Below are 18,877 nucleotides of genomic sequence, written 5' to 3' on the forward strand. Positions count from 1 at the left end.
AGAGAGAGGGCATTCAATTCCAAGGGGAGAACGTGAAGCAGAGGAGAGATTTTTCTTGTTTTTTTTTCCTGTTCTACTTTTTTTATTTTATTATTTTTTCATTAAGATACTTAGTTTCATCATGTTTATGTGCGGCTAAGCCTCTTAGCTAGGGCTAAGAGGTGAAGCTTGTAGTGAGATGGGAGACTCTATTTTATGCCTTTGATTTAATTTTAATTTGTGAACTGAACTTGATATTAGTTTGATTAGTAAGGGAATGTTTTTAGTTTTTAATGGTCTGTTGTGACTAAAATTACAATGGGTCTGCGATAGCTTTGAGCGTGTTCCTTTCGTTTTATGTTTATGACGTCAGGAAGCCCTGTTGTTCACCATCATCTCCTGGGCATGGTTGGATGATGGTACCCTTCCTAACCTTCATAGCATGTTGATTGGTAGTTAGTTTAATTTTGTTGTTTACTTTATCTCATAGGCATGGTTTGGTGATGGAATCCATTCTAATTCATATACCATTCATCTCTTGAAAACTATATCAAAGGAAGTTCAGTTTGATGGTTACACCCTTCAACTGGATGAAGATAGGACTCTAAGTCCAGTTGAATACTTGAAACAGGCATAAGATCTCCCTGATCTCTACAAGTTGATCCTTTGAATCCCTAGTGTTCTTTCCCTAAATTCTTTAAGTTTTAGATAATTATTTCATCATTATTCCTCAATTTACACTCAATTTAGATTTCATCTTAGTCTAATTCTAGTTCTACTTAGTTTCAGATTACGTACAGGTATCAGTCGCTTGGGATTCGACCTCGGTCTCACCGAGTTTATTACTACATCACAACCCTATACTTGGGACTGGTCTTTACCATAAGCTTGCTCCCTATAGGTAAGGACTTGACTCCCCTCCTTGGTGTTACTTTGAATAGAAAAAGCAAAAGCTGAAAGAAAGAAAAAGAATGATATGTGAACCACGTTTTAATTTAGGTTTGGGTGACCTGAATGCAATTGTTGGTTACCAATGATATCATGAAATAACGAATTAAATCTTAATATTGATAAACCAACATTACACTATACACTCATGGATCCTAATGTTTAGAATTTTTCTAATTGATGGATTACAACTTTGAGTTGATTATGAATTTACAGTGTGCTTAAGTCTAGGAGAAAATAATGCCCAACATTCATGAATCTTAGATTTCTCATATATGAATCGTTTTTCAAAATATCACTCGGTTCTATAAAATTTGTCCTGTAATTCTCAACTTATTTTTCACATACTTTGCTCAGGACTAGCAAAATACTGGTTGGGGCTTGTGTTGAGGGTCAAATACTGCATATCAAACCCCAGTTATTACCTGATTTTATGAACATAATACCGTTTAACGCTCTATTTTAATCGTGTTTGTGCAGCAAGGTGAATTTAGGAGCTTGGATAGAAAAAGGGTGTTAAATGCATGGATTTGATGCTCTAGAATAACTAAGGCAAGGGACGGACCCCGAGAGACCAAGATCGACGGATTTACATACCAGAGATCCGAGATAATCGAGAAACTGAAGCTCAAGTGGCCCGAAATTGGTCCAGAATGCAAGATCACAGGGTTTCAACCATCCGTTCGGCTCGAAACTTCATACAGTGTCTGAAGACCATATATTAACCGTATACATCGAAATTCATCTGTTGGATCCTTGTGATAGCAGCCCAACGGATAAATCAACCCATAAATTAGTGATTTAGGGCCCACCTGATCTCTGGATACGCTTCAATTTTAGACTCTACACCTTAAATTGGATGGGGAAAAGGATGGACGGTACGGATTTCTCGCGAACATCACAGTGGATTGCACCTGCACTTGAATGTGCACAGTGCATACGTGCACTAGACGTACACTGGACGGGCACCGGACGGTCAGCCCGGTGAAAGATGAGCTGACCCGTCTTCTTCTCGCGAAGGAATAGCAGATGGACGATGTCCATCCGTTTTTCAGTAGTAAGGCCCACTCATCATCCAAATAGATGATCCAGACCGTCCATTGAATCTATGGGGTAGGCGTGACCCTCTCCTAGGTGCCTTTTTGGTCCCATTCATATGTACAGATGTAGATTGATGAAAAACATAAGATGAACGGTGAAGTGAGTTGATGCAGTGGACCGCACAAAAACTAGAGAAAAAGTACCTAGTCCTGACTGGTTTTTCGCCAGAATTTTAATGAACGGGGTGGATTTCTCTGAAACCATCACTACGGGGCCCACCGAACACGTCAGCACATCTGCGTAGGCTTTATGCGCGTCCGGGAAATCTAAAAATTTTGGGTGATTGTGGGCCACTTTCCGTGATCGGATCAGTGATCCTAACCGTCCAAGTGGAGCCCATGCCAGGGCTGTCCATATCCATGAAGATAGATGCAAAAGCTGGGACGATCAGCGTCCTAATCATCCTTCCAAACGAAGCTGGTTGTACGTAAGGCTGCGTAAAATAGAGTCCGGTTCTTGTGTGATTTGGACTGCGGAAACAGTGTCGGTTCTGCCGATTCTCCACCACCCCTCCTTGCTCTATAAAAGGAGAAGAAGGAGAGAGAGAGAGAGAGAGAGAGAGAGAGAGAGAGAGAGAGAGGGCATTCAATTCCAAGGGGAGAACGTGAAGCAGAGGAGAGATTTTTCTTGGTTTTTTTTTCTGTTCTAGTTTTTTTGTTTTATTTTTTTTCTTTAAGATACTTAGCTTCATCATGTTTGTGTGCGGCTAAGCCTCTTAGCTAGGGCTAAGAGGTGAAGCTTGTAGTGAGATGGGAGACTCTATTTTATGCCTTTGATTTAATTTTAATTTGTGAACTGAACTTGATATTAGTTTAATTATTAAGGGAATGTTTTTAGTTTTTAATGGTCTGTTGTGACTAAAATTACAATGGGTCTGCGATAGCTTTGAGTGTGTTCCTTTCCTTTTATGTTTATGACGTCAGGAAGCCCTGTTGTTCACCATCATCTCCTGGGCATGGTTGGATGACGGTACCCTTCCTAACCTTCATAGCATGTTGATTGGTTGGTGGTTAGTTTAATTATGTTGTTTACTTTGTCTCATGGGCATGGTTTGGTGATGGAATCCATTCTAATTCATATACCTTTCATCTCTTGAAAACTATATCAAAGGAAGTTCAGTTTAATGGTTACACCCTTCAACTGGATGAAGATAGGACTCTAAGTCCAGTTGAATACTTGAAACAGGCATAAGATCTCTCTGATCTCTACAAGTGGATCCTCTGAATCCCTAGTGTTATTTCCCTAAATTCTTTAAGTTTTAGATAATTATTTCATCATTATTCCTCAATTTACACTCGATTTAGATTTCATCTTAGTCTAATTCTAGTTCTACTTAGTTTCAGATTACGTACAGGTATCAGTCCCTTGGGATTCGACCTCGGTCTCACCGAGTTTATTACTACATCACAACCCTATACTTGGGGAGTGAACACCAACTTCCATATAGATGATGCGTCCTTGATGTATTCAATCACGTGTAGACCACCTGGATAGATTCGGCCTGATTTTCTGGCTCATGCCATTCTAGTAGTGTCCCAGAGGGATCTCTGGAGGTGGAATGGAAGCCGCAAGTGGCAAAGAGGGAGCCTCAGGTGGTGGAGCGGGAGTCGATCGGGTCACTCTCCTGGGTGGCATGTCCTATAGGAAGAATAAGGACACCAATCAACCTTGAGAATCACACGTTAGGGAACTCAATCGGAAGTTTACGCACTCGGAACCTAATCATCCTAAACCCATAGCAAACATGTGATGTTGTTCTCGATTATTCCCAAGTTATGCTCTGATACCAACTTCTAACACGCCCCAAACTCGGAAACCGAGCTCATAAAATTTTTGATTGCCAAATCCGGTGTGAACAGCCTCCATAGAACCCCATTCTCGGCTCCCGAGACCCATTTACCAGGTTCCGATCCTGGGATCCTATAAGGAGGATTTCTAATATCAATTTTAATTTGTAATGAGCATAACCATAAGCATAACCCATGAACAATAACCACAAGAACACCATCACAAAATCCACTATGATCATAAACTTTGAATACAGTGCATATGAAGGAAATACAAGATAATGATAATAACAGAAACTCCAAAAGCTCAACTACACGCTCCAACTCTGATAAGGCTACGGTTGTGTCCGGGCGTCACCTGCACGCATCAATCGTGCATAAGCTTATAGAAAGCTTAGAGGGTGGTGTAACTGTGTGCGCAATATGAGCGTGCTCAGAATGCAAGGTCAAAGTAATACAAAATCATGCTGATGAGTACATGAATGCAAGCAGCCGTACCAAGGCTATGCAGTGCAAGATATGAATGCTATCGGCCATATCAAGACCATGCGATATATGATGCAACTCAAGCATAACAATCCTCATCCAAATCCACATACAGCTCATCAAATATCAGTACAGTTCTCATTCTAAATAATCATCAGGGTTTAGTACACTCCAAATGGCACTGCCCCTCTCCCAGCCGCACAGTCCAAGTGAGCATAAGAAACCTCACTATTCACCTGGTCAATAGTCTGTCAATGCCTATCCGGCACGTCGATAGCAAACCTATTCACGAGCTGGTCAAACTCAGCTTAGTAATGCCTCCTACCCTCGGGTGAGTAAGGCCACACCCCTTTCCAACCGACTATGACACAGTGGGAGATGCAGCCTCCTGGTATTTAGCCCTCGTGCGCTCATATATCCACTCGGTCTCAACGTTGGAGTTATCCTCTAGTACCATCGAGTTTAGAAATTTTCACATAGGGACATCTATGGTGCCCCGATGCTCAGTAACAATATTTCTAGTGTCCGATCTTGCCATCCACGATGTGCCTGTGGAGGTCATAACTCTGATGTCGCTAGGGCATATAGTAATCATATCATACAAATGCGAAGTGCATGAATCACACCATCAGTCATACAACAATCCTATGCGTACCGTGCTAATGAAGGGCAACTCCGCCTATCAGGGGGCCCATAAACAATCTGCCCAAAGGCATACGTTATGATCAGTCACTCCTCATATCAAAGCATACATATGATGCATATGATCATGAATCATGTATCTATACTAAACATGTTATATGGTGATGGGCCCTGTTCATAACGAAGATGGGCCTAGACGGCTTACACACTACAAGTATGGGCCTATCAATGGGCCCTAGGGAGAGTGACAATGCGGACATTTAACCAACATCATCCTTACAATGTGGGCATCAAACCATCATTGCTCCCAAGGCATGGCCGCCAAAACATCATTACATAAACCATGGTGGAATCACACATTGCAATAGGCCTTATATACATCCCATTGGGTCTCAACCCATGGACCTCAGATACATCAAATGGGTCGCATAACATGGGCCCCACACACACACACACACACACACACACACACACACACACACACACACACACACATATATATATATATATATATATATATATATATATATATATATATATATATATATATCAAGGTGGGCCTTAATGTACGGGCCACAAATACATCAAGATGGGCCTAGTCAATTAGGCCGATCAAATGCTCCATACATCCCTTATTAAATATCATTGTAAGACATTAAAAAAAATTTATGAATTATATCCAAGGATCATCTGGACCATACCATACTTAATAGTAGTGATAAAGATTAGAATATCATTTGGACCGCATCACAAATAGGAGTGGAGATAGTGATTTTCGCTGTTAGAAAATTTCATAGGGACCACCATAATATTTATTTTCCATCCAGGTTGTTCATACGATTATAAAGACTTGAATAGGAGGAAGAACAAATTTCATTTTGGTCCAGAACTTCTGTGACCCAAGGGTTCTAATGCTGGATGTTCAATCCTCGCCCCACTGTTATGGCAGTGTGGTCCACTTGATACTAGATCTGTCTCATTTTTGAACAAGCTTTAAAATGAGCTTTCACAATGGTTGGATGGCTTGGATGCAACACATGCATCATGGTGGGTCCCATAGATGGACGGCATGGATAAAACAGGTGGGACCCATTGACTTGGTGACGCCACTACCTGGAGTGAGGTACACCAGCCGTTTCACCATGGTGTGGGTAAAACACATACATCAGTGGGTCCCACGTGGGGCCCACTATAATGTTTATTTTCCACCCAATTTGTTTGTAAGGTCACACAGACCCTTATGAAGAGGAAAAATAATTTTCATAATGCTCCAAAACTTCTGTTACCCAAAAAGGTTTCAATGGCAGACGTGAAATCACATTATTCCCTGTGATGTGGGCCACCTGAGTTCTAGGTATGGCTGATTTTTTGGAACGCCCACTGCCCTTAGGGCCCCATAAAAATGCACGGTGTTGATGTTCAACTCACATCATGGCGGGGCCTGAGGTGGGGCCCACTGACCCTGCGCCAATGCAAGTTACAGACGCTGCTTGCTGCAGCGTCCTCTAGACGCTAATAACAGCAGCATCTGCTGTTTTATTTTTTTTTGAAGATTTTGATAGGTGGGGCCCACATCAACGGAATCCAGTCTGTCGGCTGGGTTTCTTAGCTCGTGACGGGTCTAACAAGCCCAATATTGGGTATGTTTCGGTGTGTAGAAAGGTCAAAGTAAATTTTAACAGTAAAATTTGCTGTTTTCTATGCTATGGCTCGCCAGATAATCAGATTGGCTTCTTTTTTGGCTCAACGCCTAAAATGAGCTGAGAAATGGAATGGACAGCATGGCTTATATACATACATCAAGGTGGGGCTTGCATGAGCAGCCCACACTTCACCATTAGCCACATACCATGTCAGTTCACACCTCTCTGTTACACATGCACACCACGTCAGTTCACACTTCACGGTGGAGTCACATCCAGTGTCCCTGGACGCTGGATAGTGTGGATTTAACATAGGCACCATGGTGGGTCCCACATGTACGTGGTCCACCTCATGATATAATATACAAATAATATATTTATTATATTATATATAAAAGAAAGGAAAAAGGGGGTGGCTAGGTGGTACACTCCACCGTCAATTCTCACTTCACTGTTAGCTAAACCCCACTATCAGTTAACACTGCACTATTAACCACCTCCACTGATGGACGATGTGGACTTACCTTATCAAGGTGGGTCCCACATGGACGTGGCCCACCTGATTTGGGTCAATATGGTATTTGTGTTTTTCCTTCCATCCATGCTTGCTAACGGGCTGGACGGTGTAGATCCAACCCATCCGTCAGGTGGGTCCCATGAAGGTGAATAGCATGGCTAAAATATACACTTCATGGTGAGAGATAGAGAGAGAGGGGGGGGGAAAGAGGAAGAGATTGGTGAGAAGGGGAGGGACCCCGCCACTATGGGCCCTCCCTAAATACAAAGCATACATCAAGATGGGTCCCACCATATGTGGGCCCTCAAATAACATATTTGACGGTTAGATCACTCACCTATCGGCTTTCTTCTTGGTCCCTTAGCCTCCTATGCTCCTTGCCTTCACTTTTAATGGTGGTTGATGAAGTTTTAATGGTGGGGATGAGAGAAGAGAGGGTGGGCCATACTTGTTGCTTTGGGATAGTTTGGAAAGGCTTGGACGTATGGAAATTTTTGGGTTGCTTAGGAGTGAAGAGGGGGAATGAGAGAGAGAGAGAGAGAGAAATGATGGGTGAAATGGGATGGGATGATGGGGTTGTAGTAAGGAAAGGTGATGGGGAGGCATGACTTAGTTTGAAATTTTGTAAAGAGGGATGGTTAGGGGAGAGAGAGGGTTGACTTGTGGAAAAAGAGGGAGTGGTCATTTGTACTTGTTGTAGGGTGAGGTGGCATTGAGGTAAGGTGGTGTACTTGACTTGATTTGATGGGACATGTTGTAGAGATTCCTTCGAAATTCACAACGCGCGGCGTTTCTTCGAAATGAACGCGGACCCACATCTTCTAACCTGGGTATCGGATCGGTGCGCGAGTCGCAGCGTTGGAACCTCGGCGATGGTGCGATCGCTAGGGTACAAGTTTCGGTTCGAGCCGGCTTCGGTATGTAGGGCTTGGCTTAGGTTCACGCGCAAACATTGGATACAGGTCCAGGGTTGTCGAAATTCAACTGGGAGGACTGTGGAAGTCTATAAAATGGTACGGACTAGGATACGAGTCTTACAAATATCTTTCTAATTTTCTAGTTTTTCTATCTTCTATTTGTAGATTAGGTTTTATTTCTATCTTTAAAAACTTTTTTCTAGGTTCTTTTATTTTTAGAAACTAACTTCCTAATTCTAGGTTAGAACTTTCCTGATTAACTTTTAGAAACTAGGTTAGTTTTTCCTTTTTAGAAACTAGTTTACTTTCTATTTTAGAAACTTTCTAATTCTAGGTTTTCTTTTAGAAACTTTCTTACTTTTTAATTTAGGTTTAGAGCTTTCCTAATTTGTTTTTAGAAACTTTCTATTTTTGGTTATTTTTAGAATTCTTCCTTTTTGAGAAAATAGTTTACTTTATATTCTTAGACTTTCTATTTTTAGAAACTAACTTATTTTGTTTTGTTTTGCAGGATCTAACTTAGGAACTTCGAAGTTGGTAATTTCTTTCCAACTCTTTTCTCTTTATTTTTAGATTTCTATTTCCTTTCTTCTTTTTAGGTTAGGTTTAGAATCTGAATTGAGGGCTACGAGTGTTTCATGCCCAAATGGGTTCGTGACAATACTCTACATCTCTTGAATGAAGGAGGATTGGTTGAGGGGTTGACTGTCCATCGCAGGACTAGACACTACTCGAGATCCCCAGCGTTAATTAAAGTGATGGCTGCAAACCAACCTCTTCTACCTCAACCTAGGGTGGAAGACATCCAGGATGAGAATGAGGTGCATCAAGCACCCCCGCCCCGTACTTTGCGAAATTATTTACAATAGGCGGGGGTGAGGACGCCCTCATGCATGGTTTTTCCAGAAAATACGGAACATATGAATATCAAGTCAGGGGTGATCCAATTCCTTCCAAAATTTCATGGGCTTGAATCTGAAAATCTGTATCTACACTTGAAAAAGTTTGATGAGATCATATCCACTTTTATTTTCCAAATGTCTGAGGACACAGTTAGTCTGAAACTCTTTCCCTTTTCTTTGAAAGAGAAAGCTAAGATGTGGTTACATTCACTACGTCCTAGATCTATTAGCACATGGAATGATATGCGAAGGGAGTTCATAAAGAATTTTTTTTTATATCACAAAACGAACACCCTTAAAAAGTCAATCATAAACTTCGCCCAAAAGGAGGATGAAACATTCTTCCAATGTTGGGAGCGGTTCAAGGATCTTGTCAGCTCATGTCCATAACATGGATTTGAAACATGACGCAATACACACTTTTTGTATGATGGCTGACATCTTTCATGCGTTAATTGGTCAAGACAATGTGCAATGGGGAATTTATGAATAACAATGTCGATGATGTGTGGGATTACTTAGATAGACTTGCTGAAAACGCACAATCATGGGACACATACCCAAAATCGAGTACCACTTCTAGGCCCACTCAATCAAAGGAAAGGGGCGAAGTATACCTTCTGAAAGAGGATGATGATATCAATGTTAAAGTGGCTAATCTCATAAGGAAATTCGAGGCCATGGAATCAAAGAATGATAAGGGTAAGGAAGTTGTTTGCAGTATTTGTAGTTGTAACAGTCACACAACTAAAAATTATCCAACTATATCTGCCTTTCAAGAGGTACTGACTAAGCAATCCAATGCCGTAAATAATTATCAAAGACCTTTCAATGGACCCACCTCTAATACGTGCAATCCTAGTTGGAGAAATCATCCAAACTTTAGTTGGAGGAATGGACAAACTGCTACCCCTCAAGGTTTCTTCAATAAAATTCCAAATCAAGGGAAACCTCAAGAGGATCCAATTCTAAAACACATTCAAGACCAAGAGCTATTTAATCAGAATACGACACAAGAAATCCAGAAAATTAAATCCACGATTGGAACACTTGCACCGTCTGTCCAAAGGATGGAGTCATAATCGGTAATTGGGGGAAAGGTGATGTTTCCTACTCAACGTACCTCTTCCCAATCCTAAACCACAATATGAGATAAGTGACTCCAGCTCTTCAAATTAGATGGATCAAGCTAAGTCTATCACCACTCTTAGGAGTTGGAAGATAATTGACAAAACTATTCCGGTGAGGGCTGAAAAGCCTAAGGACCCAAAAAAGGACAACGATGATAGAACTAGCATTACCCCATATAATTAGAACCGGAACTTGAGGGTAAGTTGATTGCTCCATTTCCCCAACGGTTGGTTGCACCAAAATCTCTCTCTAACTTTTAGGACATTCTAGAGGTGTTGAAACAAGTGAAGGTCAATATTCCCCTACTTGATGTCATAAAACAAATACCTTCATATGTCAAATTCCTGAAAGACTTATGCATAACTAAAAGACAGAAAAATATTCAAAAGAAAATCTTCTTGACTGAGAAAGTGAGTGTCATCATAAAGTAAGACATGCCGCAGAAATTCAAAGATCCCGGTAGCCCAACCATATCATGTGTAATCGGGAACTATCAAATTGAGCACGCATTTCTTGACTTAGGAACGAGCGTCAATCTAATTCCATACTCGGTGTATAAGCAGTTAGAATTGGGTGAATTAAGACCCACCTTAACCACATTACAACTTGATGATCGCTCTGTTCATGTATCGAGAGGGATAATTGAGGATGCATTGGTCTAGGTTTACAGATTCTACTACCCTGTAGATTTTATCGTCTTGGATAAAGAACCCATCAGTAACATGAGCACTCAAATTCCTGTCATTCTTAGTCGCCCATTCCTTGCCACTTCAAATGCAATCATTAATTGCAGGAATAGAGTCATGAATATGTCTTTCGGGAATATGACATTGGAGTTAAACATCTTTTTCAATACAGGCAGACGGTTAAAGGATAATGACAATTTCCACAATATTAACATGATTGACTCTTTTATGGAAGTAAGAACACCTTTGACCTTATCCTTAATCCTCTAGAGACATGTCTAGCCCACTCCCAGGATTTTGATGATGACATGATTAGGGAGATGGGTGTCATGCTTGATATCGTGCCGGTACTTGAAGTTAAACGGTGGAGGCCATAATTTGAAGAGTTGCCCAAACTGATGTAGTGCCTCTACCGTCTAGCCTCAAGGCACCACAACTTGACCTAAAACCATTGCTCTCTAATTTGAAATATGATTATTTAGGTCAAGAAGAGACATACCGAGTGGTAATTTTATCCCACCTTGAGAAAAAAAAAAGAGAGTATGCTCATTTCTACTCTTGAAGAAGATAAGGGAGTTATTGGGCACATCATCACACATCTCGATATAATGAATGAACTCCTTTCAACTGAATATTTTGACTCTTTAAAAGATTGCTCAGTACACTTTGTGGATATAAACAATCCCATGATACAAAACATAGTGGATACCCGGTAAGACAATACCTCGGTAGTTGTTACTGACCGAGAAAACCCTTATTCTAAAGAATTTCCTCCCCCAGATCCTGAATGTTTACCATTAAAGGAGGATGAGCTAACAATTGAACTAAATACTGCAACTTCGAAGTGTGTTGAGACTACACCACCTACTAAAATTTCTAAATTTCATCTATGTAGTCTCTGATTCACCATGTTATATTGATCATATTGAAATTTTTTTTTTATCACATGTGAATCGTATATACCCTGGACACCTTAGGAGATTAAGAGGACACCTTATGTTGAGGTCTATAAATTTCTCTAGGAATTCATGCTCCAGAGCATCTAAGCCTATTGCAAAAAGGGCTTTTGCATGATCGTGTTAAGAAACCTTCTGAGAAATTTATCATAATATTGGTCGGAAGAGGAACCTTGCGTCATGACTGAGTAGCTCTTCCATTGATCTCCTATTCTGATGGAGGTATAGGCGGGTTTACTGCTTTCATAGGACTAGGGTAGTCTGTTTTATACCATTATAGGATGGTCGGCTTTATATCGTTAGGTTAGTTTACTTTCTAGTTGTTTTACGATAGTGTGTTCTTGTTGGATTAACTCTCGTGCCGAGCCGCCTTCACGTTGAAATCTCTTTGGAAGAAGCCTCTAAACTCTTTCATCAGGTACTATCTTTCCATCACTTCTACTTTACTTTCATTATCTCACGTGCATTACATGCTTATATCATTTACATTGAGGACAATGTAGATTTTAAGTTAGGGATGGGAGATTAGGTTACCTAATCAGTGTTTTCTCAGTCTTAAGCAAAAATTATGAAAATTTTTAAAATTTTTTCTAGAAATTCTTATGAATTCGAGTAATTTTGAAGGTCATCTTTGATATAGAAGTATAAGATACGTAATGTTGGTGATTTACGACTCTTGGATTCAGTTTTCTGTTAGATTTCACAATTAATTAAGTTCAAATTATTAATTCATGATTCGAAGTTTTAAACATTGATTGAGTCATGATTTCATATGTCACATCTAACTTACACATTAAGGTTTTAATTTGATATTGAATTGTTAACCTGGTGATCATTAAGCATGGAAGGAACCAACCCAGAGAATTTTTCCATCATGTTCAATAAGAAGAATTGAAGAAAAAAAAAAGGAAAAAGAAAACCCAGCTGAAAAAATAGTTGTCGTAAAAAAGGGCTACCTATTAAAGATCTTTAAAAAGGTTGACATATAAGGCAAGTTTTTGGTTTAGGTTATGGTTATCCTGAATGCTCTTTTGATTATCAATGTTATCATGACTAAGAAAATTGAACCTTTGATTGTGATAAGTTTAGGTTTCACTATACACCCATGGAACTCAATGTTTAGAATTTTTCTAATCGATGGATTAATATTTTGAACTTGACTATGAAGTTTGCTGTGCGCTTGAGTCCAGGAGAAGGTAATGCCCAACATTCATGAATCTTAGAATTCTATTGACTGGATTTTTTTCAAAAATCACTCGGGTTTATAAAAATTGTCCCGTAATTCTTAAATTATTTTTCGCATACTTTGCTCGGGACTAGTAAAATGCTGGTTGGGGATTGTGTTGAGGGTCAAATATTACATATTAGGCCCTAGTTATTACCTGATTTTACAAATATGATACTGTTTAATGGCATGTTTTAATCATGTTTATGTTGCAAGGTGTATTTAAGAACTTGGATTGAAAAGGGGTACTAAAAGTGTGGATTTGATGCTCTAAAGTCACCAAGGCAAGGGACGGACCCCAGAGGACTAAGATCGAAGAATTTACACGTCAGAGATCCGAAAAAATCACGCCACTCACATTAAACGGGCCCGAAAATCATCCAGAATGCGAGATCACAGGGTTCCCACCATCTGTTCGACTCGAAACTTCATATATAGCCTGAAGACCATAAATTAACAGTACACGTCAAATTTCAGCCACTAGATCCTTGTGGAAGTGACCCAACGGACAAATCAACCCCTAAAATCCAGATGTGGGGCTTGCCTAATATCTGGATGTGCTTCAAATTCAGTCTCAACCCCTTAAATGGAATGACACATCAAATGGACAGAGCAGATTCTCACACACATCACAGTGGACCCCACTTAGGAGAGTGCATGTGCACTGTGTGTACGCACTCGCCGTGTGCCGGAACATCAAAGTTGGTCAGTGTTACGATGACCAACTGCTTTTTAAAATTAACAAGAAAACGTAACAGCGTCTCAATGTTGTCCGTCCGATTTTTAGTAATGGGGCCCACCCATCATGCATCTCGATGATCCAAACCGTCCATTCGATCCAGAGGGGGGGTTTGATCCCTACCTAGGTGGCCATTGGGCCCCGTGCACACACGTATACAAGGATCGTCGAAAAATGCATGATGAATGGCAAGTTGATTTTATACAGTAGACTGCACCAAAAGTCGACCAAAACCACTCATTTCTAACTGAAATTTCACCAGGAATCCAATGAACAAGTCGAATTTCTACAAAAATACCAATGTGGGGCCCACCGAGCATCTCAGCGTACCCTATTTACGCAGGGACATGCGTCCCCACGTCTGGCCCTCCATGGGCTATACTGTGATCCCAATCACAGTCAGATGGGTGATTTGGATCATTCAATATGTCCATAGGGAGGCCGCGACCCTAGCCAAGATGTTAGAATCAATAGATGAGTTGATTTCACGCTGCAATTCATCTCCAAATGTAAGAAGTTTCCATTATTTTCTTTCGCACGCTGTGTTGGTGCATAAAAGACTTCCTCACAGACCCAACAACTGATTCTCAACCACCAACGCACGTTACTGCGAAAAACACCCAAACCAACTCACACGCACTATAAAAGGAGGGAGGGCAGCCGTGGGCTGGGGCTATCTTGTCACGTGGAGCTTGTGGACGTGAAGAAAGAGAGAGGGATCTTGGGCCGTGGCCGGCAATTCTTCCTTTCCTTCTTTATTTTCTTTAATGGTTTGATAAGATTTTAGCGTAATCATATTTATGGTTGGCTAAGCCTCTTAGCTAGGGCTAAGAGGTGAAGCTTGTAGCGTGATGGGAGACTTTTTGTATATGCCTTTTGTTTGATAAATTGATTTTGATTCTAGTTGGTTTATATGGAATGCCTTTAGTTTTTAATGGTTTGTTGTGACTTAAATTACAATGGATATGTGATATCTTCTGGTATTTTCTATGCATGTTTGAAGGTTATGATCATAAGAACTTTGTTTTTCACCATCATCTCAAGGGCATGGTTGGATGACAAAACCCTTCCCTACGTTCACAACTCTCTTAGATTGGATGTGGATTAGTTAAATTCTGTTGTTTTCTTTGTCTCATGGGCATGGTTTTGTGATGGAATCAATTCTAATTCTCATAACTATCTTCTCTTGAAAACTGAATCAAAGGAAGTTCAAAATTTGATTTTAACGTCATATCCTCCATCTGGATGAAGATGGGACTCTGATTCCAGTTGTGTTCTTGAATCAAGCATAGATCTCCCTGATCTCTACAAGTGGATCCTTGGCACCCTAGTTTCCCACTTTTGAATTCTACAAGTTTTAGTTAATTAATTCACCATTATTCTCTTAATTCTCCCTAATTTAGATTACATCTTTTTCTAGTTCTAGTTCTAGTTACTTTCATAATATGTACAAGGTTCAGTCCCTGTGGATTTGACCTCGGTCTTACCGAGATTATTACTACATCACAACCCTATACTTGGGGTGTGAACAATCGAACGGAGTAAACTAAGAAATCTTCCAAAAATATTTCCAAATAAAATCCCTAAGGAGTTTAGTTCCAAAGGGAATAGCTTTCAAACAAAGTTTTCAAAATGCACATGGCGCACAGTACACTGAGGAATCTTCCATATTCTCCAGTTGCGGTCAGTGCAAATAGCTAAATAAGATTTGATCTCTTCCGATTTCCCCAGGGGATGATCGAATCCATACATGATACATGTACGATTGGTCCGAACTCTATATCTGGACAGTCATACGAATGCTAGTAGAAATGAGTGGATCTATCTCTGGAAAGAATAATCAAACTCAAAGTGAAGACAATCCATTGTAACTAAAGTATCAGAATCAGCAAACTACATGGCAAAGGATTACACGCATGTACCTATTTTGGAATGTTCAAAAAATTTAATTTAATCCAAGTCAGCATAGTGAGTTCCCCATAAGGCCGCACGAACACGCAGGTTAGCTAACCACTTTGACGATCAAACGGAACGAATACTCCTAGGGTGATTATGTCGCAAAGGAAACGACAAATCAAACAAGTATTAGACTTCTCATAAGGCCGCAGAACGCGTAGAGGCCCTACTTTTCAAACTTCCCTCCAATGTTATTAATAATCTACGTGAAAGGTTTGTGATTGGTGACCCGTAATGCCGCAGAACGCACAGGGACAGTCGCAACATTTTCCTCCACCCTCATGATATGTGCAAGTCATCTCTTTTTCAGACAGTCGACTAATAATGATACAATGGCAGGTGACGGATTAGAACTACTAGCCTTTCTGACCAGAAGAGTGGGGTGTCCACTCGCTTTGGCGCTCGGTTGCTCACAACCTCAACCAAAGAGGGTCATCTGTAGACACCCTAGACAGGTTAATATCTTGAAAAAGCTAAGACAATTCGAGAACCATGATCATATCCTAAACCAAACCCTAATCTCAGCTTAAACCCTAATCTGAACTGTAAGCTAAAAACCAGCCTAATCCTAACCTAACCTAACTAAAACCCAAACCTCATCCTAAACCCAGCATAACTTCAGCTTAAACCCTAATCCTAACCTAAGCCATCACGAGCCATCATTCAAGTCAAAGCATACCCAAAACTTCACCCACAATCCATCCATTTTTCGAGCCACTTCGGGTCATGATTGAGCCAATTTTGAGCCATTTCGAGCCAAATATCCAGAGCGGACTTTGTTTTGCTCTCAAGACCCCAAAAAGAGCCCACTAGCCAAAATTTAGGAGAAACTGTACCCGATCAGTAATCCGACTAGCGCCGACTCTCAAAAATTTACGCTGCTCTAGCTGGACGAGCTTCGTACCAAACCCAGCCCGGGCAGTAGTTTGACTACCGCCGGCAGTACTTTGATTACCGCCACTCGCAGGGCGCATGTGTCCTCCAAGCAATAACTGTCACAACACCCAAAAGTCAACTTTCATATGGATTTACCCCCAGCCTACCTTATTTACCATTTTACCAACATCCAAGAGCTAATGAGAGCACGCCACATGGCATTCCTCTCTCCTTAACCAATTTCAAGATGTCTTGTCAGCTTTTACCCCTCTCAAACTTAGCAATTACATCAATGCCATTGCATAAGGCTATAAATAGCCCTCTCCTCTTCACATTTCAAACAACAACTTCTCATTTCCAAAGCTAAGTGAGAGAGAGAGAGAGGGAGGGAGAGAGAGGGAGGAAGAGAGTGAGGGTGAAGAGGAGATTTCAAGCCTCTAAGTCCAGATTTTTTAGCTATCCCCTTAGCCTACTCCCTACCTTCCCAACCATCCTAATCCCCAAGTCTAGCCCGGATTGATCATGGTTCAGTCCATGTCTTAGCCTACTCAAGATCAAGCTAAAGATCCATTTATTTTTCATACAAGCATTCATCATGACATTTATTCCCTTCTCAACCCCCCTTCTTCTCTAGATCTCTAGTGAATGAATGATCTGTGACTTGTCGTACATCGGATCCTGTCACATTAGGAATTCCTAGCAATTTAGTCATTTTTTCTTCACCTTTTGGCATAAGCATCATTACATCCGCTTTCTAGACATATTCCCGGACATATGCTCTGTAGCTTGCCAAAATTTTGGATCTTACTGCATCAGAAATCCATGTGTGCCTAGTCATATCTCGACCATAGCATCCATCCCTTAATATTTCCTTACCACACCAAGTAGAGACTTTGCATTCAAATGGGCATAAAGGGTGCTTAACACCTTCCCTCTTCGTAACAGAGGACCCTTACTCGGAATCCCAGATCGCAGACCAGGAGTCAATCTAAGGTAAGAGAGTCTTCGAATTTCTCCAACCTTACGTATTCTGCGGTTTCTAGCCAACTGTGGGATTCTGAGATTAATTGGCTAGTGGCGACTCCAACATCCACAAATCAGCCTAATCACCCCCACAAATCGAACCCAAAACACGCCAACCTGCGTGGGCGCCGATTTCCAGTGTTCACATTGATTCAACTAAATTAGTAATTTCCTTTTAGTTTCTTTAGGGTGCAACCAAATGCACCCTAAAGAATGTAGAATTTAAAAAAAAAAATCACTTACAAAGGAGTCTTTTCGAGCCTAAAAATTTATAAAAATTCTTAATTTTGTTTCCAACCTGAATGATTTCTAATAATTCAACTTTAAATTTCACCTCTTGGGTGAATAAGGAGGGTTTACAATGGATCGTGCAATCGCGGCTGCTAAGGTTGCAATGAAGTTGGGATCTCGAGTTAAAGATGCCACATACCCAGCCATGTTGTTAGTGGTGGTGGCGGCGACGGCGGTGGTGGTGTTATTGTTGTTGTTGTTGTTGCTATTGAAATTTTGAGTGGGTCTGTTTATCTCTTGATCGGTCCCACATAGGGTCATATCAAGGCTGATAGTTGGTCGAAGTGGATTAACTGGGATAGAACACGCTAAACCAGGGTCTGAGCCATGTGGTGAAGAGGTTGAGCCTTCAAGTCCATTGCTAAGCGCATGAGTGTGCTCTCCTTCATATGTTGCCACGAGAATAGATTTATCATCCACACATCTTTGCACCTGGAATTCAAAGTATTAAAAGAGCTAGGAGTTATATTCTAATGCAACTTCTTCCATCAATGCATTCAATCATTTGTATATGTTTGTGTGGTCACTCATCAACTTATCATAATATTAAGTGAGAGATAAGTAACTAAGTTAAAGCTCGAACCCATAACTTGTATTTGAAAAATCAAATGCTATTTTTTGTTCTTTATGATTTTAGATGAAGCACATTTTTGTTCAAATGGAAGAGACCACATAAATGTGTTGTAGTCCAGTATAAGTATTAAAAGATCTAAATGTTTACATACCTATTTTCCGTTTCAAAGTAAAGGTGTGGAAATCGAACTTTTCAACCATTTTTTTTCAATTATTATTTAAGAACTGACTATTTCATTGATCAAACCAAATGTACATCCATTCGTGCTAGCCCTAGCAAAAAGAAAAGGGCCACACCTATCATATGCAAGGGGAAACAATAGCCTAAAACAGAATGGACCGAGCATGCATCGAGGCAGAAACAGGCCCAACTGGAAACTGGGACAGGCCACCTGAGGAGGAAAAGGGAAAAAAACTTACGAACCCTTTCAGGACAACCCAAATCAGTCAGATCAACCCACACCCATCCTTAGCTTACCTGTCCTCAACAAACACTTAA

The 18,877-nt window shown here is 40.6% G+C and overlaps 1 protein-coding gene, 1 long non-coding RNA gene and 1 other non-coding gene across 4 annotated transcripts in view; 1 reads left to right on the forward strand and 2 right to left on the reverse strand.

The window, feature by feature from the left end:
* Positions 1–3,146: 3,146 nt before the first annotated feature.
* LOC131216978 (uncharacterized) overlaps positions 3,147–18,877 on the forward strand; it is an 83,173-nt gene continuing 67,442 nt past the window's right edge. The window contains exon 1 of the long non-coding RNA XR_009157141.1: positions 3,147–3,259. This is a non-coding gene — a long non-coding RNA (uncharacterized LOC131216978). The remainder of the gene's footprint in view (positions 3,260–18,877) is intronic.
* Positions 9,214–9,320, reverse strand: LOC131217856 (small nucleolar RNA R71). The gene has a single exon (XR_009157443.1). It is a non-coding gene; the product is annotated as a small nucleolar RNA R71 (small nucleolar RNA).
* Positions 17,744–18,877, reverse strand: part of LOC131216977 (probable WRKY transcription factor 40) — a 30,640-nt gene continuing 29,506 nt past the window's right edge. For both annotated transcript variants that reach the window (XM_058211633.1, XM_058211634.1), the window contains exon 4: positions 17,744–18,237. In XM_058211633.1, coding sequence (XP_058067616.1) covers positions 17,845–18,237 — 393 coding nt within the window. In that variant the 3' untranslated portion in view covers positions 17,744–17,844. The remainder of the gene's footprint in view (positions 18,238–18,877) is intronic.

This window comes from Magnolia sinica, chromosome 10, assembly GCF_029962835.1.
Source record: "Magnolia sinica isolate HGM2019 chromosome 10, MsV1, whole genome shotgun sequence".
Lineage (NCBI taxonomy): Eukaryota > Viridiplantae > Streptophyta > Magnoliopsida > Magnoliales > Magnoliaceae > Magnolia > Magnolia sinica.